Source organism: Oryzias melastigma, linkage group LG18 (genome assembly GCF_002922805.2).
Source record: "Oryzias melastigma strain HK-1 linkage group LG18, ASM292280v2, whole genome shotgun sequence".
NCBI lineage: Eukaryota > Metazoa > Chordata > Actinopteri > Beloniformes > Adrianichthyidae > Oryzias > Oryzias melastigma.
Genome location: NC_050529.1, coordinates 10,686,149 through 10,714,049, shown reverse-complemented (window position 1 = coordinate 10,714,049; position 27,901 = coordinate 10,686,149). Strand labels below are relative to the sequence as shown.

The following is a 27,901-nucleotide window of genomic DNA, read 5'->3' as shown; positions in this document are numbered from 1 at the left end:
TTCTTATCAGTCAATGCTTCTCCTCTCTCTTCCTCACACATTTATTCAAGGATTTTAACTTGTCATGTGTCTTTGTCTTCAAGGCTTCAGCAGACGAGACTGAACATGTTGGGGCACTCAATCAGAAGAGAGGACAGGGCTGGAAGACCAGTCATTTGTTTTCATACAGGCGGCAATCAGGAAGCACAAAACCTCCATTTAGCAAAGGAAAGGTCTTGTATATTTATGCTTTTATAGAAATTGAAAGAATATTTAGACGGACTACATTTGTTCATAGAATCATTTATTGTGAAATGTATAGAGAATAGTTTCCTTTTTTTTTTAAATGTGTTTATTGTGATTCATTTTTATGAATTGGCTCCCTCTAATAGAGTAAGCCTTATTTCTGCAATTAACTTTCACACCAGAAAGAGCTTTTTGTCCTTAACCCTGTATCAAGCAAAGAACATTAGTTGGTGTATGCAATAACTCTTATTTTATTTTGAAAAAACGAGAAAAGTCAAGTAATACCCCAAAATAACTTTTAGAGTTGAAAAAGTTGATTTTCAGGTATTTATAATTACTACTCTATTTAAGGTAAAAACTTAATTAGAATCTACAGTTAGTCAGATCAGGGCATTAAAGACCCACTCCAATAAAAGTGTTTTAAACATGTACTTTTTCTCACAATGGAGGACACGGGTAAAATAATTCAAGATTTAAGCTGAATTTCTTTATTCAAAACGTGATGAATCTGGAACAGATCTAAAAATACAGTTTAAAAAAAAAAGCTCTCAGGTGTGATGTAGAAACAGAAATGGGCGGGCCAAAGTCTTCTTGCTCTGCTACAATTTGATGCATCCACTTGCAGACATATAAACAGATGAACGCCTTCATTTTTATCATCTGAGCTGGAATCTGTTCAAAGCTATACAGCTGGAAAGCTCCGATATTGCTTTCCATTTTTGTTGCAATGCTAATGTTAGCTTGGGGTTGTGAGGAGCTGTAAACTTGTGGGAGAGTGTGAAGAAAGCGATAATGGGATATCAGCTGAGGCTTACTTCCCCCCCATTGGGGATATCAGATGTGAACTCTTGCTGCTCTGCACAAACTAAGTCCTTTTGTCCATTTTAAAAATGTATTTTGGCTAATAATAGTTAAAAGTCCTATTGAAGCTCTTTTTAAAATAGATTTGTAAAAATTGGACTACTTTAAATTAAAAAAAAAAAGTTATGTTTGGCGTGACTCATGTCATTGTGTTCCAAAGCAAACTAAGTTCAAAACTGAAAGTGCTTGTGTCTGAAAACTAATATCATTTAAATGTTTGGTAAAAAACAAAAAACAAAACAAAAAAAAAAAAAACTGAATTTTTCTTTACGTAAAGGGTCTGAATGTATCTTCAGAGGTTTTTCCTGTTTGCTTCTTGTTACATCTAAGATTGTTTTGGGTTATAATTTAAATTGTTTCTTTTCATCTTGTATTTTATTTTATTGTGCTCTTGCTCGAAAATAAAAATTGAAATGATCAAATTGTTTCTCAGGAAGACGCGAAATCGTCATTAATGAATGCTTTTATTCTGAAAGGCCAACCGGATGTGCTTTCATTTCCTTTGCCTAGCTTGCTCGCTGACGGTTTTAGTTTAACAAAATCTCAGATTCGGAGGAGCTACCTGTGACTATGGAAGTTTTTTGGAAACGACTTTTATTAAGTTTTAACCAATTTTGGTTTAATTTTTGAGTCATTTTGGGGGTTTGAAGGTTATTTTTCCCGCTTTTGTGTAGTTTTTTGGGAAAGTAATTTCCTGTGTGTGTTTGAGGATAATGTAGTCGCGCGTTCGTCTTCGGTGAGGGACGGGGTACAAAGTACCACGGGAGTTCATGTGGAGCCTGGCGGTATTTCCTGAAGTTTTACCCCGAGATGACTGCAGCTGCCTCCCGCGGAAAGACGACACGGACCCGCTCCCACGCTACGAGCAACAAAGAAGCTCCCAAACCCGGACAAGTTTGTTCGAAACTAGCTTAAATTTTCTGTTTATGGATTTATGGGAAACGAAGCACGCGCCAGAACGGAATGGGAATTGTAAATGAGCCAAACAAAGGACACCTCCGTTGGACTTGACGCCGAGGAAAGAGGGGGAGAAATGGGGGAAAGCTCGCGGAAGACAAAGGTCTCCGGCTTTTAAGGCGAAGTCCCCTCTAACCCACAGCCGTTTTGTGTCGTCGTCAATGCCGCAGTGGTTTTGGTAGTCTTGCGTGAGAATGGGGCTGCAGTTGTTGGTGTTTTCGCTGCTGCTGCTGGCCGCCTGCTGCCGCTCCACGCCGCCGCCCGCCTGCAAATCCTCCGACGAACGCCCCAAAAGCGGTGGGAAAAGCCTGACATCCGACGTGAGGGTGGTCTGCAGCAACATGGAGCTCCATCAGGTGTTGCCCCCAGACTCCTACCCAAACAGAACCGTCACTCTGTGAGTACATCAGCCATCTTAACTTGTGAATGAAAAGCCCCGCCACCCAATAAAAACAACAAAACTAGGAAATCCTGCACTGATTCAAAAGCTTTTAAGGAAAAATATATCAAATTACACCACTACCTTACAAAATGTACAAAAGCTTAGCTTGATTGACCAAAAACATACTTTATTTTCATTTAGATGTGACTAAAGCTAGTGATCACATATGACACCATGTCTTAAGGGTATTTATAAGAGCTGACAGGATGGGAATAAATCCTGGTTGTGTTTTTTCCTCCAGGCTGTAACATAAACTGGTGGGATTAACTTCAGTTTCAGCTTCTGACAGCACACCTGAGTAAGCCTTATGTTTATCCGGTTTTGGAGTTATACTTTTATGCCTTAAATAGATTTTCAGTGACTGGTTTGATGTTTTTTTTTTTTTTTCAATTTTAAAAAGTTTTAATATTCAAGGTAGGTGCTTTTTTTTCTCCTCTGAAAAATAGACATTAGTGACACTAGCTGGTATCAGTTGCTGTTAATCTTTTGGGGGCAAATTCCTTAACCTTTAGCAGTACAAGAATACATTGTGTATAGACTGGTTGTTAATAGCTAAGGGTTTTGGGTTGATATTCTTGCATCCCTTAAAAACAAACCCATCTTTTTTTTTTTTTAACAATAAAGGCCAATTCATATTATCTTTTAATCTATTGTACTTTAAAATAGTTCCCAGAGCTCTTTTAATTTTAATTATGTTTATCCATACTAATATTTAATAAAGAAACTCATGTTGTTTTCTAGGACATAGTTTCTGCAGGGTGGCAGTAGTTCAGTAAAAATTTGCCTTTAAGTTAGTCAGACCGCCCCCTCTCTGTTGGTGGGAGCTCTGTGTTTACATTCTCTCCCATTAGCTTACAGCGCCTCACCCCCAATCTAATATTACTGGTGCAACAAAAATGTTTTGAGCCAGATGCCAGCTCAGTTGAGGAAATCAAAGATGTACATGGATCTATTTGTCTGCAAAGGGATGCATTGGAGTGGAGTAAAGCAGGGAGCTTGTTGTTCATAGACTGTAGAATATTATTTTTTTTCTTGCTGATACCAATAACGTATATTTTCCCTGCAACTGTGACCAATAGCCGATTTTTGCCAATACAGACATTTAATTGTCTACTATAAAACAAAGTTTCGATTTCCTTTTGTTTGTTTTTACTGTACAATCACACTGCACTTGACATTTTAAACATGCAGCAAGAGATTTCATACGAACAAGAACCACTTAGAACTTTGTATATATATATATATGAAAGCATTCAAACCAATTATTGACGATTAGACATAACAGTAAACCATAAGGGATCTATTAGGAATAACATGCATCCCTATGAACATTAAAATATACTTAAAAACAGTCCAAATAATTACGGACTATGAATACAAACACAAGTAAAACATTAGGAAAAAGTATACATTTAAAAAACAAAATGCATCTGAAAACATAATCTTTGGATTTTTTTCAGATCTGATTGAGACGGTAAACTAAAATTACGCAAATATTGATTCACCATGATTGAATAAAGAAATATTTAGAAATGCAATTTTAATTTCAATTTTCTGTATGTCCTCCATCATGCAAAAATGCTCCAAGAATGTTTAAAAACACCAGTAACACGATTTTCATTGATTTGGTCTTTAAGTGTCTGATTGACAGGAGGCAGGATAATTGGCTATAGAAGACTGAAGAATACAGATGCAAAAGTGTCTCCTCTGTGGGTGGGATTATCCAAAGCAAATACTGAATAAAGGTTTAGTCCTTATAGTTCACTGACTAGTATATTAATCAGTGCTTTCCCTTTCTTACTGTTAAGTTTTCTTACAAGACCTTTTCCAAACTTGTTTATTAGGATATATGCATTTTCAGATGCTGTATTTATCTTTTACCCACCTAAGCAGGTCAACTATGTTGAACTAGGAATCATTTTAACCGCCTCCCCAATGCATTTTTTTTATGTTGAAAATACTCATTATTTTATAAATTTCATGCTTTGCTTTAAGTATTTTGAAGTTCTTCTATTTACTTCTGGTACTTAATTGTGCAGAACATTGTTGTTTTGACAAACAGATTGTGGATGGACACATTTCTAGTGACTTATTCTACTACAAACTACAATGTAGAAAATAGAACTTTAGAAGATCAAGATGAATTTTAATTAAAGAGCTTATACCATCTGATTTCAGGAATTGTTCCATCCTCCGTTTTGCAATATATCACAGTAAAACAACAAAGCCGTCAGAAACTCTGTCAAGTCTCCCTCAAGATACAAATGGAAACAAAACATCAGACCGTGTTGATTCCACATGTTGTTGATGATTTACAGCCTTTAAAAGCCCGTCTGACTCGGGGATGGTTTTATTGAACGGCGGTTCTACACTTCTCATGTAAGGGAGACACTGCGGTTTGGTTTCTCCTTGGACTGTTATTCTCTTGTATAGCAAAAGCTAAAAAGGCTTCATCAATCTGTTCATATATTGGACATAAACACAAACTTCATTAAGATGAACTGAATTTGTGTAGGGCCTAAATAAACACAACTTAATAAGCATTGAATCTTTTCTCTAATGACATAAAACTTATTATGCAAGGATATGCTTATACTCATTTGTTCCTCTTTTATGCCAAATCTCAGAGATAATAAATTAGAAAATTCCTTGGTTAAAAAGCTTGTGCAAAAACATCTTAAAAATGTCTTGAAAAGTTGTAAAAATGTCTAAAAATATAGAAAAATATACTAGATATTGCCTTGTGATACTGATTCTTAGCTGTAAACAACATCATGTTGCATATATTTAAAATTACTGATGGAGTAGAATATAATCAGAAATAATTTGATGGATTTTGTTGTTGACTGGATATTTTTGTTTAACAAAGCAGATTATAAAAGTGCTTTCATGTCAGTGTTTTTTTTTTTTATCTTTTACTTATTTTTACTGTACAAACACAAGGGGCGTCACCGGTGACACCTAAATAACACATGCGGTTTGACGTACCATAACTCTTAGATCATTTAGGTTTATATCCGGCTTAGTAGGTTTTTCTTCAATGTTACTTTACTATTAGCAAATTAAGAAAAGATTTTTGTTTTTGTTGATTTTAATACCCAAATCATATATCGCACCAAAACAAAACTATAACCCCAAAATCGAAGTTTGGACCAAATTGTGAGGAAAGTGTATTGTTGCATCCCTATGAAGGGTTGAGTAATTTTAGGAGTAAAACCACGCTACCAAAAAACTTAAACACTAAAAGTACTGTGAAATTAGGTTATAATTACTTAACTTGTATTATTGCTTGTATACTGTGGGCACAAGTTCAAGTTAAGAATTGCAATCGCAGAAAAAACTATGGCATATTGGCTTGTCGTATTCTTTTATCCTGAGTTTTTTTTTTTTTTTTTACATTTTCCTTCAACTGACATTTAAATAAAACAATCATAAAGTTTCATCATAAATCAGAAAGAGACTAGAACAATTGGTTTGAGCTGATCCAAGAAAATGACTTTACAAGTTGAGAATCAGTCTTGAGCAGTGGGCCTCTTATTTGGCTTAAATGACTAAGTTACCTTGACACAGAGTGCATGGAGTTATCCATTGCAGTTCTTCCCTCAATGCCCCTCTGTCAAGAAAAATGAGTAATGCATTCCTCGCATGAGTCCACTGCAAGTGATACCACATGCCTAAAGTGGTCTGGAGGAAATGACACAAATTAGTTTTCAGCTGGCCTGTCATCCCACGTCAGCATGAAAATGGCAAAATATTGACTAAATTGCTTATTTTGATTAAAAGTTTAAGTAAAAGTTTCATCCAACATATTTATAGGAGTAAGAGTTGCTTATACTTGAGCTTTACAAACACACTTGTGTCATATTTCTGTGCAACCTAGATCTATTCACAGCATTGTTTGGTCAGTTCAAATTTGCACTCCTGGGTTAGTTCTCCACAGAGATGTGCAGAATTAATGTTGGGAAGGAAGCAGGTATTTCCTTCCTTTGCTGCAGCAAAAAGCGCGCCCACGTTGATGGCACACTGGGGTGCACTAAACATTGTGGGTCTCAAACAGTGCAAACAAGAAATAAGAGCTGCACTCTCATCTGGTTTCTCGCTGTCACTCTCTTAAGAGAGTTTTGTATGTTATTTCGATCAGATTTTTACATCCTCAGCCCTAAAGTTGATGGTCAACGCAGTGATTGGCTCATTTATTTTTCTGTCATGCTTGAGCCTTAGAGTCAAAAAGACAACACAAATGTCCTGGGTCCCTGCATTTAAGAACAAAGAAAATGTTTGGAAAGCTTTTACTTTTATAGACATTTACTTAGTTTGCAACTTTTTATTTTATATGTATAATTTGGTATAGAATTTGCTGGGTTACTTGGGAATAACATAATACCGTGCTCACTGACATTTTCTAAATCATCAAGACCTTGAAGTTTCAAAGCTCTTCTTTGACTGCAGAGGAAGGCTCGAAAGTGGAGAACAAACAAAAACGACAATTATTGTCGAGATTTTAACTGACATTGTTTTTGGGGCAGTGGACTATTTATATTAGACAAAAACAACCCGTTCTCTGTCATTGTTTGGTCATTTTCCATCGCTTTTACTACATTTTGTCCTCATAAAAATAATCAGTGACTTAAATAAAAGGCTTAGCTGCTACATTGTGCATAACTAGTAGGTTGCTTATCTTTGTTGAGAGGTAAAAGGCACACATTAAATCAAGCTATAAGAAGTTAACCTCAGTCGAGCATTTTTGTCCAGCTATGTTCTATTCTATTGAGCTATAGAGCTAAATAATAGAAACACCACACACTCACATTATATGTACCGGTAATCTTACTCAACTGCCATGATGTCAAATTCATGAACATCCCCTTGGAGTTTCTTTTTCCTGACTTTATTTCAGTCGAGTTTTTAGTGAGTGTATCAGCACAAAGGAGAGTTGCAACATTTGGTAACTGTTCTTAGAAACTTTTGTAGATTTGTAAGTAGTGTGTAAAAGTCCAGCTGACATGCAGAGATGGGCAGTAATCGTATTACTGATTTGCAGACAAAAGACACCTTGAACTCCAATTATCGTACAAATTGTATTTATGTGATCGGCTCTTTTATCACTGTCACAAATGCACTAGTTGAAAGCGAAGAACACCACCTTTCTATTTGCAAATATTGACACGCAAAAGAGGGAGGAATGGGGGTTAAGGCAGGAAAATCATGCACTGATTAGTGGGTGGGGGGTAGAGAGAAGACAAGGAAATGGCTTATGACTCTCAGGAGAGCCTCTTTTACAGATTTAATTTGACGACCCATTGAGTCATTGGGCTTGAAAGTTGTGCAGCCAAGCTCAAGTTATTCCAAGATATGGTGTTTCAATTTCACAATCTACTGATTACATCTAATTTTACAGATTTCTGTGAAGTGAAAAACACTGCACAGAAATTCAACATAGTACGTATCATTGATGAGAAATCTGTATTCAATACCTTCACGGCTAAATATAGACTGACTTGCTTAGTGGTTATCAGTTAACTGATCTGGCTCTATTTGATTTATGTCGTCAAACCAGCCTCAAGCAGGAGGTGAAAGTACGGTTTGTTGGTTTGGTGACACAACTCACAGTGCACCATAGCCTCGTTTCCACTGAGTGGTACGGTCCGGTACGGTATTTTGTCTCAGAAACACCCCTTTACTACCAGTTGGTAGCTTGCAGCTTTTCCTTTTTTCTTTTAGTCGCAAGACGCGTCGCAGCCAATCACAAACATGCAACTTTTTTCTGTTCATGTTATGTCTGGCAGATACTCAACTTCAACTCCAGACCAGATAGACCCATTTGTTGTCATGGTTGTAAGGTTTTCTTTTCCCCATAATCTGAAGTCTTGTTTTCTGTGTTTCTTTTGTGCAGGTACAATATATCTGTGGTGATAGGTCACCATGTACTGTTGCTGAAATAGTGTTATAAAGCCCTTTGTCACTCTTCATGCGCCTAGCCTAACTGTACAGTTCTTGAGTTCAGGTAATGGCGCAGTACCATATCTGCTCAAGCAACACACTCTTTATCTTTGCTGGGGATCAAAACAAAGTTCTGCTGCCTATTGAACAGAACAGAAAGTGATTTCAGTGACTAAACAAACGTTATTTGTCGTAGACTTCCCGTCCCTTCTTTGATTTTGTCATGGCAGTGAACAAAGCTTCTAGCTTTCATGAAACAAAGAGACATGTGTCAAAGATGTGTGTACAGAATATGGAGTTTATCACATTGTGTATTCACTCTGCTAATAAGAAACTGTGAATTGGTTTGTAAAGTTAACTTTATTGCCCAAGGAGGAAGCTACTCAAATTTCACTTTTCTAAGACAAAGATCTAATTGAAACTTCTGCACTTTTCTTTTTTTGAGTATTTATTTGATTATCTCAACCTTTTATGACAGATTTTCTTTCACTGATAAAATAACCCATCTCTAATATTTTATAAATTCTTATATTAGAACATAAGAGAGACTAGCAAACATGCTGTATTTTTATACTCTGGAAGTTCAAGCAAAAAAGATAAAATACCCGATACTTGCAGCAAGAAACCTTTGCCTGATTTAAAAAAAAAAACCCTAAATCCTTTTCATTCTTCATTCCCATTTACAACAGAGATCCTTTAAGTGTTTCAGGTTGATTTCCTCTGTGAAACTCTTTACATCAACACAAAATGCTGCAAATATGCTTTGCTATTTCATGACGAGTTTCTTTCTTTTTACAGAATTTTAAACAACAACAAGATTCAAGAACTCCGAAAGGATTCCTTCATTGGATTGTCATCTTTGGAAAAATTGTAAGTAGTACACTACTCGACTTACACATCTTGACATTTTATTGAGAGGGGTGGTTGGTTTCACCTTTTTGATACCCTAAAATCAAGATTCTTGGTGGCCATTGTGCCTAAAACATGCAGGTCTTAGTGTTATGTATTCCGTCAAGTAGTAATAGCTATCTTTCACTCTTCAAGTGATTCGATATACAGAGTAAGAATTTCGCGATTCAGTTGCTAAAAATGAGTAGGCACCCACATGGCTATTAGCTTAAGCCAAAAATATCAGTCTAAAGTGGAAGGCTTTAGATCTAGAGGGGCTAATTATAGGTATACCCCCAAGGTTTTGTTGTTGTCTGCCTGGTGGCACTCACTTAACATACAGCTGTTCAGTTATATCGGGATGGGCCGTGTGACTGCACAAAGGGTGAGACAAAATCACCATTCTTCCATTTTTCAAGATTCGTCTTTAACAGTGTTTAAGATCTTCGTGCTGTGTTAAAAGAGGATGAGTTTGGTATTCTGTGGAACATCTGTCATGTTTTTTTTTTTTTTTTTTTTAATGATTGAGGAATCTCAGACATACCATGTTTCTCTGCTTTGACTGGAATGTTATCACCCATGTTCCTAAAGCGAATAGGAGGCTTTGGGGTTTTATGTATAGGCCACTAGTGATTTATTACATTGGAATGGCTGCAAACAGATAAAATAACCAGACCATTAGTGGCTCTGCTTTTACCCAAGGCTACAATAACACATGACTACATAGTAGTGGAATTCCTTGAGAAAACTTCTGCTGTTTTTCTCAGGTTGCTTAAAAAGTCTCAACAGTAGTGATTTAGAAGTTCTTAGACACAGGGTTTTTGATTGGAGAGAAGATGTTGATTAAAACTTGTCTACTGTTGTCAAATACCATTTATTTGATAATAGCAAATATTCTTCTGTGCCATGTGTTACAGATCCCCCCCAAAAATGAACTTATTTCTACCTTTTGGTGAATGTTTTAGTTTTGAATAAAATACCTGTAAGAATTTACAATTACTTTCATGTTACTGGGTTTTTTTTAGACTGTAAGTCGCTCCAGTAGAAGTCACAGCAGGCAACAAATGCCTAACAAAGAAGAAAAAAATCATGTAAAGGTCGGACTGGAGTATAAGTCGCACTTTTGGGAGAAATTTATTTAACAAAGATTTTATTTTCATCTTAAAAGACAAATCATACTAAAAGAATAGAAAATAATAGACCGAATTTTGTCACACCCAAGTATAAGTGGCACTCCCATCCAACTTTGAAAAAAAAATGATTATTTTTAGAGCTGAACTATTAGGAAAATGTGTGCTGAATAAGAAATCTTTCGTCTTTCTATGATCTCTCTGTACCAGGGACAACTTCAAAGCTCTAATTTGTTTTGCCAGTGAATTGTCAGTCACTTTTTGTAATTCTGTTCTGCTTGTATGCATGAATGCTCAGAAAAGTTTACCTCCAGTAAGCTGGTCTCATTGTGCCCAATAAACCCCACCCTCTGTGGTCCGCCCTCAACCAGTGGGGCCAGATTTATAGATGGCTTGGTCTCTTTTTGTTATTGCAGTGAGGCCAATCCAAGACCAGAGGTGACAGCAGTACAATTCACATGAACACAGAGTGAATGCTGTAGCCCCTCCCACACTTCTTTCAATCTTTCTATGAAGTGGGAGAAAAGTTTTTCAGAAGTCTGAGAGCACAGAACCTCTCCATCTTCCACATCTTCTTCATCCCAGCTTTAGCTTTGTTTTCTCTTTGCTTTCTCTTCCCACAAAGGCTTTTTTTCCTTTGGACTGCTTAAATGCAACGGTGGTAACTCAGCCAATGGCTGACTGTGAGGGCCAGAGAGGGGTAAAGAATTGATTACGCCTATCCAGCTCTCTGCGTGAAATTGGAAAGTAACTGTGGAAACCACTGGGTTCAAAGGTGCTTCTGCTTGTATATAAGCCACTCTGAATCTGCATTGTTGCTCAAAAGTGAAGGCCAAGTTAGGCTGTTGTCACATGTTGAAGCCTCTCTAATCCTCTGCCTTGGAGGAATGCTCACTGTGGTAAAAGAGGAAAGAAAAACGGCAGTCCCTGAAGGGCTTAGTGACGTCAGTACAACAGTTTTAACAAAACAACCTGTTTATGCATCATTATGTGTTGTTATAATGTGGTTACTGCTGAAATACACAATTTTAACTATATGTAATTTAAAAAAAGAGCCTTAGTCCACAATATACTGTATGTGAACCTAAGTGCAATAAAAAATATTTTCCCAGGAGAAAAACTAGAGTCGGATCATATAAAGTGCTGCTGTTTGCAGAACACACAGGCTGGAACAGTTCAGACTCTTGGAGTGAATTCTTTCTGCTTGGAGTCATATGATTTGTGAGATATGCTTGCAAGAAGTATACAATTTACACATTAAAGGGAGGAAGTACTCTACTGTGTTTTTGCCTCTAATAAAAACACTTAAAAGTAATGAAAGATCACGGCGTGTACGTCTCATCTACATTTAAATGTACTCATTAATGCATTCAAAAACATTAATTTTTTTAATCTTAAGTGAAGAAGGCCTGGGTTTTTTATGTTTTTTTTAATAGGGTGTCAAGCCATAGCCTCCAGCGATATACTGTGAAAGATTGAAGTTCCAGGTGGAAAAAACAAAGCAAGCATTGGGGGTAATCTTGAAATTCGTAGATGTACAACACTGCAGTCAACAAGCCTAATCAAATATGTCTCTGCTGTGACCACACATTTTACTAGATATGGAAAATTATTTTTCCAGAACGGCGCTTGGCATCTAAACAGTTTTAAATGTTTACTAAAAACGTACCTTTTTAGATTTGCTTTTAATATTCAGTAGTTGGTGCTGGCATCTTTTTTTCTTTTACTTGCCTTATTGAATCTTTATCTGTCTTGAATTTATTTAATGGCATTCATTCATTAAATCCTATAATTAGTACACACCCTGACATAAAAGCCACTGGTTGGCCTCAGCCATGACACCTATTGTTTGACTGACAAATACTAAATTATTTAATTTTGATTTGCAATATCTGATTTGTTCTATACTTCTATTTAAGAGCACATATGTTTGGTAATGAAAAACCTTTTTTTTTTGTAGAGCTATATATTGAACTTTAAGACAATTATGCAATCTAGTATTCTAAATTAAATGAAAACTGTTCTTGCCTGAATAAAATACAAATAAGTGCTTAAAAGTGTTGAGAAAATCATGGATTTGATTATTCAAAATTGACTTTCTTTGTAGAAATCAATTAAATATTTATATCAATATCTGTGCGACCGCAGTGCAGAGGTAGAGCGGTCGATCTCTAATTGGAAGATCGCAGGTTTGATTCCCACCCTGGTTCCTGGTGGTTATAGGTTGGTGCCAGTGTTCAGCAGCGGAATGGCCATCAGTGTGTGAATGTGTGTGTGACTGTAAAGCACTTTGGGCCTTGGAGGAAGATAGTAAAGTGCTACATGAGTATTATACACCATTTACCATCTATTACATTAATAGCCTCTTTTAAATTATTCAACAAACGTAAGGAACTATTCATACATTGGAAACATTTATAACCTTTTTTTATTTTTATTTGAATCCTAAATAGTCGATATTAGTTAAAAAAAATATATACATAGCCTGCCTTTTCACTGCAAAAACAAGAGGAAATTTGTTTTTTTATCCTGTTTAATTTGAAAGGTTATAGAACAAATGCAATTTCATATCTGCAATGGTTGGAGCATCCCAGAACTTGCTTTTTTTGGAGATATCACCTGGCACCCAAAGAAAAGCTAAAGTAGCAGAGATCTATTTGTTTGTAGTCGGGTTGTATTGCATTTGCATTAATGCTCAATTGATTAACTTTTAAATTCCAAAGAAGACAGAAGAGTCTGAGTTTGACTGAGTCGTTCAGATGCTCTCTGAAACTGGGCTTGCCTAGCCGTTTTGTAAGAACATCTTGTTGATGTCTTTGTTACTTTGTTCCCATTTATCAACAGTACCTCACAGAGTTATCGGCTCTTTCGACTGGGATCAAAAGTATCCAAAAAGCCACAGTTTTTACCCCCCCATGCAACTTATCAATGGCTGCTAACCCTCCTTCAGATGACGGTTTGTTGACATCAAACAGACAGAATTACCCTGAGGTCCTTTGTGTGGGTTCAGGTGGGGAATGGAGTCTCCTGAACCTCCTGTAATGACTGCCTGGGTAGTGCCAGTGCAGGTGAGCAGCGCCACAGGAATCTGCGACGGCGAGCCTTTGAACTCATGTGAAGAGAGGCTGAGGACTCGTGTGCGAGTTTGTGATGTGAGAGCCAAAGAACGCCTTTGAGGCTCGGGTCGTGACAGCAGTTATGCAGTGATGATAGGTGGATGAGTCTAGAAAAGGTCTGCTTGTTGTATTTAAACCACCTTCCCTGAATGAAGGCAGTTCCTCTGTATGAGATCCAAAATATGCCTAGAATGGTTTACATAATAACTTCTCACATTTCCTCTTTGGCTTCACACTACAAGGCTGATAAGCAGCAGAAGGTCAGACTGCAACATTTTCCACCAGACTCCAAAGCCTAGTTTATTTGTCTGGTCTTTATCAAGTAGTTCCAGCTGTCATGGAAGCATCATGCAGGCTTTCCTTACTCTACAAGGTGAAACAACCTGTTTTACTCACCTGAGCGTTGAAGAGAAGTGGCAGTTTCTGTCTGCACCTCCTTTATGCTTCGAGTCAAATATATTTTCTGCTGGAAACATCAAAGAAGCACTGGAGCCTATGCCAAAGTTCAAAGCAAATTGGCGCCAGAAGTCCAAGAATTAGTTTTGGCAGTTTGTGTTGAACATCAAGTTGTGTTAAATTTACACTTGGATAGAATTACATGTGCAGTTGTTGTTTCCAGTTAGTCTGGATAAGCTTATAAGACCATCTCTAAATCATTTCAGTTTATGGCAGACCATAAAAATGAGTGACAATAAACTAATTGTGTAGAACTCTTGGCTTTTATTTTCTGTGATTCATTGATTTTTAACTTTGTCATGTTCCAAAAATTGACTTCTAAAGACAAATGAGGGTCAAGTGTATGTATACAGTAGTGCCTTTCTTATTGTGGGAATTATGTTCTAAACATAATCTACGATAGGTAAAATCTGTGAAGTAGGATTAGATGTTTAAGGTTGTAAAATCCATAAATACAAACTTTATACACTTTTCTCAGACAGACATTTACATTTAAGCAATGTTCTCGCTTGTTTAAACTCTCCTTCATAGAAAAATACATCTAGTATTATGGAATTAAAACAAAGTTCAGATTGCGATTGAAGATTTATGTAAAGGTAGCATTCTGAACATGTTACACGTCAGAGAATTGATTGACAACGTCAGAATACAGAACAGTGTGCTGTAAAAAACAAAAAGCTAAATTGCACGGAAAAAAATCAGCAAAAAAGTGAGAGCGCACAAGGTAAGCCACAATACACTATATTAGGAGTGTAGGAAAAGTTCTGTTTGTCAAAACATAGTGATACTACATTTGGCAATACTTAAAACACTGACAAGACAATATTTAATTGATTATTTATTGCACCATAAATATGCTTGGGTAAACGCCCAATGAGGTAATTTTTGTGATATGGGATGTAGAAATAAAATTGAATTGAAAAGCAACTTGTACACGAGATACAGTTGCAGTGCTTTATTATGATCAATAGATAAAAATAATCTTACCATTTTATTACAGTGAATTAATATTCAGGTAGGGTTTTTTTCTAAGTCATACTCTTAAAAAATGTTGAAAAAAAATTTCTGGTACAATACATATCGTATTGTGAGGCGGGTATCGCGATACGTATGGTATCGCCAGGCTCTTGCCAATACACACTCCTACTGTATTGCACAAAATGCACAATATGCTAGATTGTTTTAGCATGTACATTTAAGGTGACCATTTCTCAGTTCATGCGATAATGTGGATCACTCAATTTATTAGGCAGGCCACCACCATAAATACTGCTTTTTTGGTCTCATTCCAATCTAAGACTTTTCCTTTCCCCCCACAGGGACTTGCGGAGTAACCTGATCAGCCATATTGATCCAGGCGCTTTTCTGGGCTTGTCATCACTGAAAAAACTGTGAGTATTGATAGCTTTTGCTGCCTCTTTATTGTAGTTTCTAGAAGCTGTGTGAGTTCCACCCGTCTTTATATTCTCTCTGGTATTTAACTGCGGTGCCCCCGTCTTTTTTTCATGTTCAAATAAATCGTTTTTGTTTGGATCAGCCACTTTTTCATGTGAGAAGTTGTAAAAGAAGCAGTTAATTTATTATTCAAGCTACTTTAACGGATCTTGAGCTGTGAATTTGGAAAACTATTACAAATTTGACTGTTTATCTTTTTCCATAACTATTTTTTAGTACATGTATTAAGAAAGTTTGCTGATTAGTTGTTTATTTGTATGTAAAAAGCCCATTTTAAAGTTTAACTTTGGATCTGCTGTCTGTTTTGGAGCACTGCCAAGCAGTAATCTATTTTTATTTTCTTCGGTTTTGTTGGCTTTTTGCCCAAAAATCTTTGGCAACCACAAAAAGGAAGGTGTTTATGTGGTAATTTGATACCTATATCTTTTTGATGAAGATTTTGCTGTAAAAACTTCTGAAGATGCATTTCCCCAATAGTTATATAATACAAGTTTGCGTCAAACGGTTGTATGTTTTTTCCTGTGGTGATTATGTACATAAGGAATGAGCCGAAAGGACACAGCAGGAATTGGAATTATCCGACAGCCGGAGCCAACACAAACTTGAGCTTGGCTGCAGCTGTGCTGCAATAAGAGCGCCACAGGAAGGCAGTGGACTCTTTGGCTCAGAGCTGCTCTCATTTTCCCCTCCGACTCCTCTCACTTCTTCTCCATGTATATTCATTCCACACTCCCTTCCCGGCTATACATTACATTTCAAAACCAATACCCGTCGTAATTGTCCCCACATCCTGTCTGAATTTATTGGGGGAAATGTTACTGACTCTGCTGTGAAAAGGAAGGGCTGCAACAGTTATAAGCTAAAAACTCACTAAAATAAAAACAAAAAAGTAGAACAATTGGGGTCAATTAGGTGGTGTGACACAGATTTTATGTTTGCCAGACCATGTGTTCTCATGAAAAATACTGATTGTAATTAGTTTTGTACAGATCTTTACTTATTTACTAGTCAAGATTAGTGACGGAAAAACAAAAAAAAACAAAGACGGTGAGCAACATCAGAGTTATACAGCTGAGTAGATTTGAGCCTGATGTTTAGAAAAATTAAGACATTAATGAATCTATTTGTCTTCAAATGAATGGGTTGGAATTGTAGCGTAGAAGAGAGACTTTGGCCCCGCCCATGGACCAGTTTTTTTAAACTTTTACCTGCTCCTGATTTATCACAATTTGTCTAAATAAATACTCAGAAACACAGTTTCTTAAATTCTTTACATGTCAAAAACACAATTTTCATTGGAGTGGGTCTTTAATGTCTTCAACACACAACTAATTTCCTTACTTAACCCAGTCTCTTTAGGTTTATTTTGCTTTGTTTCTGTCTATATAAATCTGCATACTCCTGTATCTGATAGCCATATAAAAGCCATTGAACAAGGTCAACTCTGTGATTCTTGTAACTTTTTCTTTCAAACCTCATAGCTGCACTTTTTCTGCTCATATTCAGGTGATAACAAAGACTTTCCCTGTTCATGATCTGTCCCATGACACGCGCTTTCAAGTCTGCAGAGAGCTGCTTTTTCTTCTCCTCCGAGTGGAACTAATAACCTCACACAGTGAATTCCCCGGCTGGTACCTTAAGAACTAACACCAATAATTACATAAATGCCTGGAAGCTGGCATATAACCACCAGTCATCTTCTAAGTATCCCTTTGTGTTAGAAGTGCATCCCTCAAGGACCCCAAATTTAGCTCAGCAGTGGGTTGAAAAAAGTGATGTCTCTTGGCACTTGTTACTGGAACATTTAGAAAATACTGTGTTCGAGCCATTACCCGGGAAGATTATAGAACCTGAGTCAAAAGATTGAAGTTTCTTTTTCCTCTTTTAAGTTATTTCTCATCTGCTTTTTTATGCCAACATGATACTGCTCATACTAAGGAACTTTAGTGCTCCCACCATACAAATCTCACTTTACTTTTTTCTAGCTTCAACATTTATGACAGAAAAGAACAACCAGATGTTAACCAGTAAAAAAAGGTTTCTTGTGATCGAGATTAGACTAAACTAGTACAACAAACATAAAGTTTACGTCGAAGTCGAATAGTTAAAAAAACCCCAAGTAATTGTATTCTTTAGAAATGAAGAACGATATTATCTTACACTTAAGTTTGAAACTCTAAGGACGAATCCGAATTCTTTCCCTATCCCCACGGCTTCTCCTTACCCCTACATTTAGCCCTCCAAACAGACAGTTGTGACAAAACAGTGTCTTCAAATTTCGGATGTCGCTCCCACTCGATGACATCATCAATAGTTGCCATTTAGCTACATTAGCGTAGAGCTGCTAGAGCTCAGAAATACATAACATCAGTTTTATAACTTTAAAAAAGGTCATGAAAAAACTAAAAGTCATTAATAACATTTAAATGTAAACTTTTGTGCTTCAGAGAAAAGAAAAACACGACGCAGAACACCCTCGTGGAGAGTTCTCTGTTCACGTGCCCTCCCGCTAGCTTACAACCCCTCACAGCACCAACCTAACCTTAGCAATGCAACAAAAATGGTGAGCAATATTTTGAGCCAGATACCAGCTCATTTGGGGAAAATGAAGATGCACCAGGGAGCTTGTCGCCCACCCAACATAGTTTCTACATCCCAATTAAGTTGTTTTTCAAACTGCATTTTTTTGTCTGCTCCTGATTTACTATTATTACATTAAATAAGTACTCAGAAATGCAATTTTGAGCTTAATTTCTAAAAATGTATTTACTCCATCATGAAAAAAACGCCACAAGAAGATGTTAAAAGCAAAAAAACACATTTTTTTTGGGGTATTAAATTGAAGATTCTTTCTTCTTCTAGGTCAAATATCTATATATCTAGATATGTAGGTGTAGATAGATGGTTTATAGTACAAAATTGGGTTCTAAACTGTCATATTTTAGACTACAAATATGAGGGTGAACTGGAGGCTTATTAAAGGGGGTGAAAGTGATCAATTAATTTAGATTTTGACATTCTTATGATACCCAGTTATTGTTTTCTCGCTTTCACTTCTAGTGTTTCCATTTGTTTATATCAGCTTGTTTGAGACAAACTGTGTTTCATCATCCAAAGAGTTTAGAAAACTTCTAACCCAATCATCTGTACTCTGTATTAAAAGTTAATTCTGAGTTTAGTCAATTTATGTAATTGGGAGGCATGTTTTTTTTCCCACTTTCAGCTGCACTCCTTTTTAAGATGGTCGGTTCTGTCGGCCGCTTTCGTCTGATATATGCCAGACACGCCGTGTCAGGTCACATCCAGACTGGAAACACGCCTGATTTGACACTAATCACCGCTGATTGATGTGTCGGCTCCCCCGGAGGCCCACGCAAACACCATCTGATATCACCTTGAAAGCTGTAAATTTGTCGGTGTCGTTTTGAAACTCTCTGTCCAGACTTGCCTTTAAAGTGTGGCCTGTTTTCTTTTTTACCTTCCGTCTTTTTACTGCCAACTTTTAGGAATTTAAATGATGACTTTGGTGGTTTATTTAACCCTGCACATGCCTGCAAATGGGCTTTTATTGTTTGTGTTGCAGAGATTTGTCCAACAACAACATTGGTTGTCTTAATGCAGACATTTTCAAGGGCCTGGGCAACTTGATCCGACTGTAAGTCTCCTTTACTATTAAATATACCGCTTTTTAATTCCAGGGGTGTTCATAACCAAGTTTTTTTTTTTTAACCGTTTGTATTTTTCCTACAGAAACCTTGCAGGAAACAAGTTCTCCTCAATTTCTCCTGGAACTTTTGATAACTTGGAATCTCTAAAGTCATTGTAAGTTTGATAAACTCAGTTGCTTTTGTTCAAAATCAAAATAAACTTGTGTTTTCAGCTTTTATATCTAAAACATAAAACAAATTAAGAAAGTATCTTCTGTGGAAGTTCAAGCGTCTTGTGCGTTTCCTGTTTTCTCCAGAGAGTTTCAGACTCCGTACCTGCTGTGTGACTGCAGCCTTCCATGGCTGCTCCGCTGGATCAAAGACCGGAACATTTCTGTGAAGAACACCAAGTGTTCCTACCCGCAGTCCCTCCAGGGACAGCTGGTCACCTCCATGGAGCCGGGCATGCTCACCTGTGGTACGGACATCCACTTAGACTGAACTGTTTTTAGGTGGAAGGCAAACTTTTACAGCAGTTTGTCTATTATCATATTATCTTCTAATATAATTTTGGAGATGTGTGTAGGGTTGGGTTGGTAAAATTAATTAGGCTAATTGATCTGAGTCAATCTAAGCTTAATAGATCAATAATCGATCCATAAAATGTATTATTTCACCAATACATTTTACAGTGTGTAACCTGTATCAAATTAATATAAATATCTTCAAAACACAAATATAGACCATTAATGTATTTCTAAACAAATGTGTAAACTGTAAACTCAAAATTGAATTCAAGCGAATTGAAATAAGATAAAGAATAATAAAAAAGAAATTGAATCGATTCAATCTAGGCTCTGGTAAATCAAATCAAATTGATTTTGAAAAGCACTTGCTAAGTTTAATCAGTCAGGTTATGGATAAAATTATATAAAAATAGAACAAAAAAAACAAAACAGGAAATGTGTGTATAAATAAAAAAAAAAAGTAAAAGTCAACAGGACTTATGTATGTCACAAGAACCTCAATAAAAAATAAAAATATCAATTTTTAATTTGCTAAATGACGATCATTAATAATAGGCCCACACAATAAATCCCAAATTTATCGTTGCGATATCCGTTTGTGCGAAACGCACATTATAAAAAACAGTACTGCAATCAGTGGTTAGCTTACATTATTACACACATGCTTACACGATCTCATGGCAGCTTCAAGTATTTAACCAATCAAATGGAGCCTTTTACTCATTCCACCAATCAGATGGACCCTTTTATGTCGACTTTTCTTAACTATGTCCAATTATTTTTTTATCATAATTTGAGCTTTTAAAATGATCCGAGTGGTTCTTTAAACATGGACACGAATGTTGGAATAACTATAATAATAAAAAGAGAAAACTCTCTTTCTTTGCTTTTATTTTTAGATATAAAATGTCATATTTTTGATGAAATACAGAAAGGATAAGGGGCCTGAAACTGTCAAAATGATGCACTGTCTCTTGAATTTTTTCCAGTTTTGATGTCTTGGGGGCTTGTGTTTAGTGAGCAGAGGCCTGTGCATCGACACAGGAGATAAGGCCAGAGCTGCCCAGTCCAGAGACGCCTTTGTTTGTACTTGCTCGTGTCTTATCAGTTTGGCAGTCATCTCGCAGAGGGATTATAGAACACATGGCACAGATTTAGCAGGAGCCCGTCGCCTCGCGCGAATGCTAAATAGCCCCGGAGCAAAATAAGAAGTCCAGGCACAGTTTCGGTTCTCCTCGTCGTCCAGAAAATGTGCAATTATGTGAAATCTAACAGCTGTGAGGAGATTAACTCATCAGGAAGATGTCTCCTGGTTTCCTCAGACGCTCCGCTGGAGCTGCCCTCCTTCCAGCTGACTCCATCCCAGCGGCAGGTGGTCTTTCAGGGGGACAGCCTTCCTTTCCAGTGCCAGGCCTCCCGTGTTTCCAAGGACATGCAGGTGCTGTGGTACCAGAACGGCCGCATGGTCAAGGCCAACGCCACTCAAGGAATCTTCATCGAAACGCCCATTGTGGAGAACTGCTCCCTGATTGCGAGGTACGGCAAGTCATGCTGCACACAAATAACTACTTTAGACAGCAAACCAAATGAGTCTTTGCTTTCCCGTCAGCGCGCTGACCATCTCCAACATCCAACCTGGTTTCAACGGGAGCTGGGAGTGCCGGGTCTGGACAAGCAGGGGCAACACCACCCGCACCGTCCACATCGTGGTGCTGCCCAGTTCGGCCAAATACTGCGCTCCTGACCGCGTTTCCAACAACAGGGGAGAGTTCAGGTACACGTGGCAGCCATGTTTGAATCTGTATACGAGAACTGGACCGAGTGAGTGTGACATTACCCAAAGAGAATTCAACAAAATGAAGTCAATTCAATACGGACGTCGCCATATTGGAACCAATAGAAGTTTATTTCTCAATAGAAGAATTTTGGCTTCTTGGAACCAACAGGTACTTCCTGGAGTCACTTAATCCAGTTCTCATATACAGTCAGTGATTTTAAGTGATGTTTTTAATTACCTAAAGAGAAAATGAAAGATTATTTGTTCACATTCTCCTTGCTGTGCCAGTGGATTTCTGTTCCAGTGCAAACATCGCCACCTTGTGGCTCTTTAATGCAGCACACAGGATTGAAATGATGATTAGAGATTCATTTGAATGCTTCTAGATGGCCCCGCACTCTGGCAGGCATCAGGGTCGAACTTCCCTGCAACAGACTGCGCTCGAGTGCTGGCGCCCCACTGGGAGGCTCCGGCAGAGACCGACAAGCGTGGCGCTACTGTAGTCAGGAGGGCCACTGGGCAGAGGAAGACTACTCCCAGTGCCAGTTTCAGAAAGAGGCCACCAGATTTCTGTTCGTCATCAATCAGGTGAAACTTGAACTCACATCTTTTTATTTTCCTTCAAAACATTATCTTACTCTGAACTCATCCTCATCGTACTCTTCTGTTTCCACCAGATGCCTTTAAACGACAGCAATGTGATGGCCATCGCACATCGCCTGTTCCTCTTCACTATCGATGCCGCCAACTTCTCAGACAAGATGGACATCATCTTTATAGCAGAGATGATAGAAAAGTTTGGCAGATTTGTGGAAAAGTTTAAGGATGTAAGCAGCTGCAAAACACAAAATATGCTTCACAGCTGAGTGGAACACTTCTCATAGTTCTTTGAGAGCGAATGTTTCTACACAGTAAAACAAGGAGATGTTTACTCACGTTGGCTTCTCTGTTTTCCAGCTGGGGGAAGTGATGGTTAGCTTGGCCAGCAGCTTGATGCTGGCTGACGACAGAGTGCTGTGGACGGCGCAGCGGGAGGCCTTGGCCTGCTCTCGCATCGTCGCCTGCCTGCAGAAGATCGCCGTCTTCCACCTAGCTACAGCACAAGCCTTTTCCTTGGTCAGTCGTCTTAAAATCCCGCTCTGATCATGTGGTAAAAGCGTTCACATTATAATTATGTAATTTTTAGCTAAAATTAAAAAAAAAAACTGTTGTTTTTTGGACATAGTTTCTGCAGAAATTCTCCTCTGAGTTGTGGGCGGGGCTGTTGGCACGTAGCCACTCCCTTTCCTCTTCATGTTGCTGTTTCTGCGTCACAAATACCATATTTTCCACACTATAAGAGGCATTTAAAAACCTTAATTTATTCTAGAGATCAGTTCTGGTTGTGTTACTTATGTGGAAGCAATTTTGAGAAGTACATGGTGGTTTGGAGTTCTGTAAATGGGGTACGCTAACATGTAGCAGTATCTGACTTTGTTTTTTTAGTCTCAGTTTTTTTGTTTTTTGCGTGTTTCAAACAAGGTTTGAAGTTACAAGCTAGTTAGGCTACATTTGCTATGTTAGCTTGTTGCGTACACAAAGTTGGACGCCATTTTGGATAAGTCAAGATGCCTGTTCAGTGCTCTCCAACAGCTGAAAAAACAAGAATGTGACCACGGGTCTTTTGTGGTTTGTGGAGGATGACTGCATGTGTGTTCCACCTCAGATCAAATGAGACCAGACTGGACCAAAAGTAAGCATTTTAGGGTCATTTTACCGAATCTGCAAATCTGTGTCTCATTGTTTACTGACCTTTTCAATATGGCGTCGGTCTTTACGTACCTTGGACTATGGTAACAGGCTAGCGTAGCGTCTCTTGCAATATAGCTCATTGGTTATGGGTATTGTGAGGCATCTTATAGTTTTCTTGTGCCTTCTATATGACATAAATTTAAAAATAAACCCTTCTTTGAGGGTGTGCCCCACTGTGTGGAAACAGAATTTTTCTGTCTACTTGAATTAAGAAATACCTAAAATCCCAATTTTCTTCACATATGTCCCCCATCATATGAAAAAATGCCTCAAGAACCTGATAAAAACAAAAACACCATATTCATCGGACTGCATCCGGTTGGGGTTATTTTGTTGAGTCAAACCCTCACTTTGACTGCTTTCCTTGCAGACTTCCCCCAACATTGCGCTGGAGGCCCACACCATCAGGGCCAGCGACTGGAACGGCATGAGCTGCATCTTGTTCCAGAAGCGCAGCTCCGAGCACACCCCTGCTCAGTTCATGTTCAAGTGCAACACGTCAAGCTCCTCTCCGAGCGTCATCTACAGGGTAAAATAAATGTAAAAAGCTGTTGGGAGTTTTCACTTAGCAGTGACATTAAACTGTGTATTTTTATTTTGGTGGGCTTACAGAGCGCAGCAGTAGACGCTTCCCTGCAACTTCCTCAGCTCCTCTTTGCTCAGGCTGCACCGACGGACGACGCGGTCTACAAGCTCCACCTACTGGCCTTCCGTAACGGCAAGTTTTTTCCCTCCACCGGCAACTCCTCCGTGCTGGCTGATGGAGGGAGGAAGAGGAGCGTGGCCACGCCTGTTATCATGGCTAAGTTAGGTAAGTTTATGATGAGCAACTGGGAAAACTTCATTTTTTCAAACTTAGAAATGCAAACTAGCTTTCTGTTTGTTTTTTAATCAGATGGTTCATCCGCTCGTGCCCTGAAGATCCCCGTTAACGTCACCCTGCGACGCTTCGCACACGGCTCAGACGCCGTATCCGCCTGTTGGAACATGAGCCTGGATGGAGGTCAGGGAGGGTGGAGGAGCGGGTGCTGCCGCATTCTGGAACATCAGGACAATTTTACAGCTTTATCCTGCAACTCTCTGGGAAGCTACGGTGTTCTCATGGTAGGAGTTTTTAACCTCTGAGAGTGATGTGCAGGCATTCTTTTAAGTTTGCTGCCCTCTAGTGGTCCTAAGTGGTTTAAACATGACTATAATTAGCATAATTGTATCAACTGTGATGTCTTTTGCAGGACCTCAACAGGGTGGAGCCTTTCTCTCCAAGCATAGAGCCTCTGCACCCAGTTATCTATGCAACAAGTGTCACTCTGCTGCTCTGCCTCGTCACTGTTATTGTTAGTTACATTTACCATCACAGGTAAAAGAATTGATCTGATGTAATAATAATCATTTTAATGTTTTTTCCTGAAGTTAATTTCATATTTGTGAAGAAAAGTTGGATTTAAAGATAGAAACAAGTCAAAATAAGACATAAAACGTATACTTTTTTGTTTTTTATCTAATTTTAATGTTAGTTTTTGAAATGTCAGCCTATGTACATAATTGGTGCTTTTTTGGGTCTTCAAAATATTTAAGTTTATTCTCATTAAAGATCACCCTAAACAGAAAAAAATCGCATTCAATCTCATCTCAGAGATGTGATGGTTCATTTCCTGCAGGTCCGTTCGAGTGAGCCGCAAGTCTTGGCACATGTTGGTCAACCTCTGCTTCCACATCTCACTCACCAGCGGCGTTTTTGTCGGCGGCATCAATCAGACACGATACGCCAGCGTCTGCCAAGCAGTGAGTGAACACCCCCTGAGAACAGTCGGGCCTCAAACGAAAAGAATAGAATATCGCAGAACAGAATAGCACAGAATAGAATAAAATGGAACAGAGCAGAACATGTATTGATCTCACAGTAGGGAAAATATTTTTTCTTTTACTTTCGCCGTCTAAAAAGACTGCAGATAATAAATAAAGACTTTAAAAAAGGCTGAAAATATAATCCTAAATAAAGGACCCTTTGCTAAAACCACTCACCTTCCTTCACTAAAGTTCTTAAGTATTTGGATATTTTTCTTGAATTTTCTTAATACATTTAGTCTAGTAAAAGCTCTTCTGAAAAGCGCTCTCCTTCATTCAGGTGGGCATTTTGCTGCACTATTCGACTCTCGCCACGGCGCTGTGGGTTGGCGTGACCGTACGCAACATCTACAAGCAGGTGACACGCAAGGCCAAACGCTACGAAGAGCTGGACGAGCCGCCGCCACCGCCGAGGCCGATGCTCAGGTTGGACTTCATCTCACGTGAATCAAACGTTGACAGTTTATTAGAACCACTCCAAAGAAAGTTATGTCAACATGTTGTTGTGGCATAATAGAGGACATATATATAATGAAAAAAAATATTTAGAAAATGACACAAACATGGCTAAAAGCGGCATAATTAAGACTATTTTAAAACTGGGGTCTGTAATGTTGTTAAGTTGCCACATGGTGTCAGTGTGGAGGCCTAAACAAACCTCGGACACTTCTAATTTACAGCTGAATTACCTTTCTCTGCTTTTATTTTGAAAGGTTCTACTTGATCGGTGGAGGCATTCCCACTATTGTGTGTGGGATCACTGCAGCAGCCAACATCAAGAACTATGGCAGCCAGACAAACGCAGCATAGTGAGTATATCCTCATCCACGAGCACATTAGAATTCACAGCTGACCTGCCCTGCTGGCTCTCAGTAGAATCCAGCATTTTTATGAGAAGCGGAAAAGTTTATTCCCTGAAGTTCTTGTTATGGCGGGCCATTAATATGTGCATCCAAGCAACAACTGCTGCCAGTTTTCCAGCCAGCTCCTCCATCCCTCTCCCCGCTATGGCAGCTGTTTAGACTGTGCAGCGCGGCTGACTAATTGAGAAATCTGGACCCATATCTGTCTTTGGAGTCTTTGGAGTTTAATTAATTTCCTGCAAGCAAAAAGAGAATCAGGCGGTTATTAAACGCAACGGAACGCTAACTGTAAAAATGAGATTGGAAAAGTTCTCCAGAGTGGGTTTGAACTTTTTGTAGTGAGTAAACTACGATGGTGGTGTTTTAACGAGGGTGGTTTGTGGTTCTTTCAGTTGCTGGATGGCGTGGGAGCCGAGCATCGGGGCGTTTTACGGCCCGGCGGGGTTCATCCTCTTCGTGGACTGCATGTACTTCCTCAGCATCCTGCTGCAGCTGCGGCGCCACCCCGAACGCTGCTATGAGCTGAAGGAGACCACCGAGGAGCAGCACCACCTGGCGGCGGCCAGTGACGCCGGGCCGGACGCTCCCGGCGACCACCCCTTGCAGCCTCACGAGGCGTCCGGCTCCACGGCGTCCGCCCCCCACGCCGTGCCCCTCTCGGCCCTGGAGAACGAGCAAAGCTTCGCCACCCAGCTCATGGGCGCGGTGGGAGCGCTAGGACTGTACGCGGCGCTCTGGGTGTTTGGCGCCATGGCGGTGTCGCAGAACTACCCCTTCGACTTGGCTTTTACCTGCCTGTTCGGGGTGGCAGCTCTGGCGCTGGGGGCCTTCATGGTGGCGCATCACTGCGTCAACCGACAGGACATGAGGCGGCATTGGTCGCAGGCCTGTTGCCCCGGAAGGCGGGCCTACACCGCCCAGGAGGACGTTCTTGTCCCTCTGCCGGGGGCGGCGATCGCCACCACCGCAGGATCTGACAACAAAGTCGACGGGGTGTCGACAAAGTCTGGCCACAGCAACGCAGAGTCTGCCTTTACGAACAAAAGCGCTCCGAGCGTACGTAACTCCGCCCACGGCAGCAAACTGACCAACCTGCACGCTGAGGCCGCCCAATGCAAGTCTGCCTCTGCTCCGGCGGCCACCGGGGGCGCTCTGGACAACAGCCTGACCGAGCACTCACTGGACAACGAGATCAAGATGCACGTGGCGCCGGTGGAGGTGCAGTTCCGCCCCATGAACAACATGAACGGACACGCCGGGAGGCATCATAAAAACCGGGCGCGGACGCACAGAGGGAGCCGGCTGACGGTGCTGCGCGAGTACGCCTACGACGTGCCCACCAGCGTGGAGGGCAGCGTGCAGAGTGCCCCCCACAGGCGGCACCACCACTACGACATGGCGGCGCGGAACAGCCGGCGAGCCGCCTACATGGCCTACAGGGAGCGGCACCAGAGCCAGCTGCAGCAGGACAGCAGCGACAGCGCCAGCCTGCCGCGGCGCCCCCGCCACTCCGACAAAGGCAAAGCCGCGCTCGGGAACGGGGCGTTGGTGACCGTAGAGTCCGAACTGCTGGCGTCGAGCTCCGGTAAAGACTGCGGTCCGGTACGGCGGACCGGCAGCACAGAGCTGGAAAGCCAAACCAAGTCATACGGACTCAACCTGGTCACTCAGAACGGCGGCGCGGTGAAAGCAAATGAACAAGTCATGCTTTTGAGTAACGGAGACGGTCAGAAAAACTGCTTGTGGAAACATGAAACTACTGTGTAGCAACAGTTTCCTTCCTCACACCTTTGACACTGTGAAACTTTACAAGATTTTTTATTCCTGCATAAAGTCCTTCAAAGTTGTAATAAGCCACTGTCCTCGTAGATGTTTTGATTGTATTTTTATAACTTTTAATCCTGTATTCCTTCAGAGGCATGAAATGCCCTTGTGCTTTCCACCTTTGTGCTCTCAGCAACAATAAAACACATTTCATTGA

At 39.5% G+C, this 27,901-nt stretch overlaps 1 protein-coding gene across 2 annotated transcripts; it reads left to right on the top strand.

Annotated features, from left to right (window-relative positions):
* The first annotated feature begins 88 nt into the window (after window positions 1-88).
* Window positions 89-27,901, top strand: adgra3 (adhesion G protein-coupled receptor A3). 2 transcript variants are annotated; one of them, XM_024288392.2, is made up of 19 exons: window positions 89-212; window positions 9,224-9,295; window positions 15,335-15,406; window positions 19,054-19,125; window positions 19,221-19,292; window positions 19,435-19,595; window positions 20,967-21,180; window positions 21,254-21,418; window positions 21,808-22,009; window positions 22,099-22,248; window positions 22,379-22,537; window positions 23,583-23,741; window positions 23,825-24,023; window positions 24,108-24,316; window positions 24,445-24,569; window positions 24,871-24,994; window positions 25,338-25,483; window positions 25,771-25,866; window positions 26,313-27,901. In XM_024288392.2, exons 1-19 carry the CDS (start codon window positions 106-108, stop codon window positions 27,685-27,687), a joined length of 3,879 nt encoding a protein of 1,292 aa, XP_024144160.1. In that variant the 5' UTR covers window positions 89-105; the 3' UTR covers window positions 27,688-27,901. The 2 variants fall into 2 exon arrangements, with proteins under 2 accessions (XP_024144160.1, XP_024144159.1); XM_024288391.2 differs by lacking the exon at window positions 89-212 and adding an exon at window positions 1,564-2,440.

Bases quoted from the DNA above. Each gene is read 5' to 3' on its own strand.
- adgra3 (XM_024288391.2), top strand. From the start codon at position 2,238: ATGGGGCTGCAGTTGTTGGTGTTTTCGCTGCTGCTGCTGGCCGCCTGC. The intron at 19,126-19,220 runs GTAAGTCTCCTT...TTTTTCCTACAG, and splicing joins CTGGGCAACTTGATCCGACT to AAACCTTGCAGGAAACAAGT. The intron at 19,596-20,966 runs GTACGGACATCC...TGGTTTCCTCAG, and splicing joins GCCGGGCATGCTCACCTGTG to ACGCTCCGCTGGAGCTGCCC.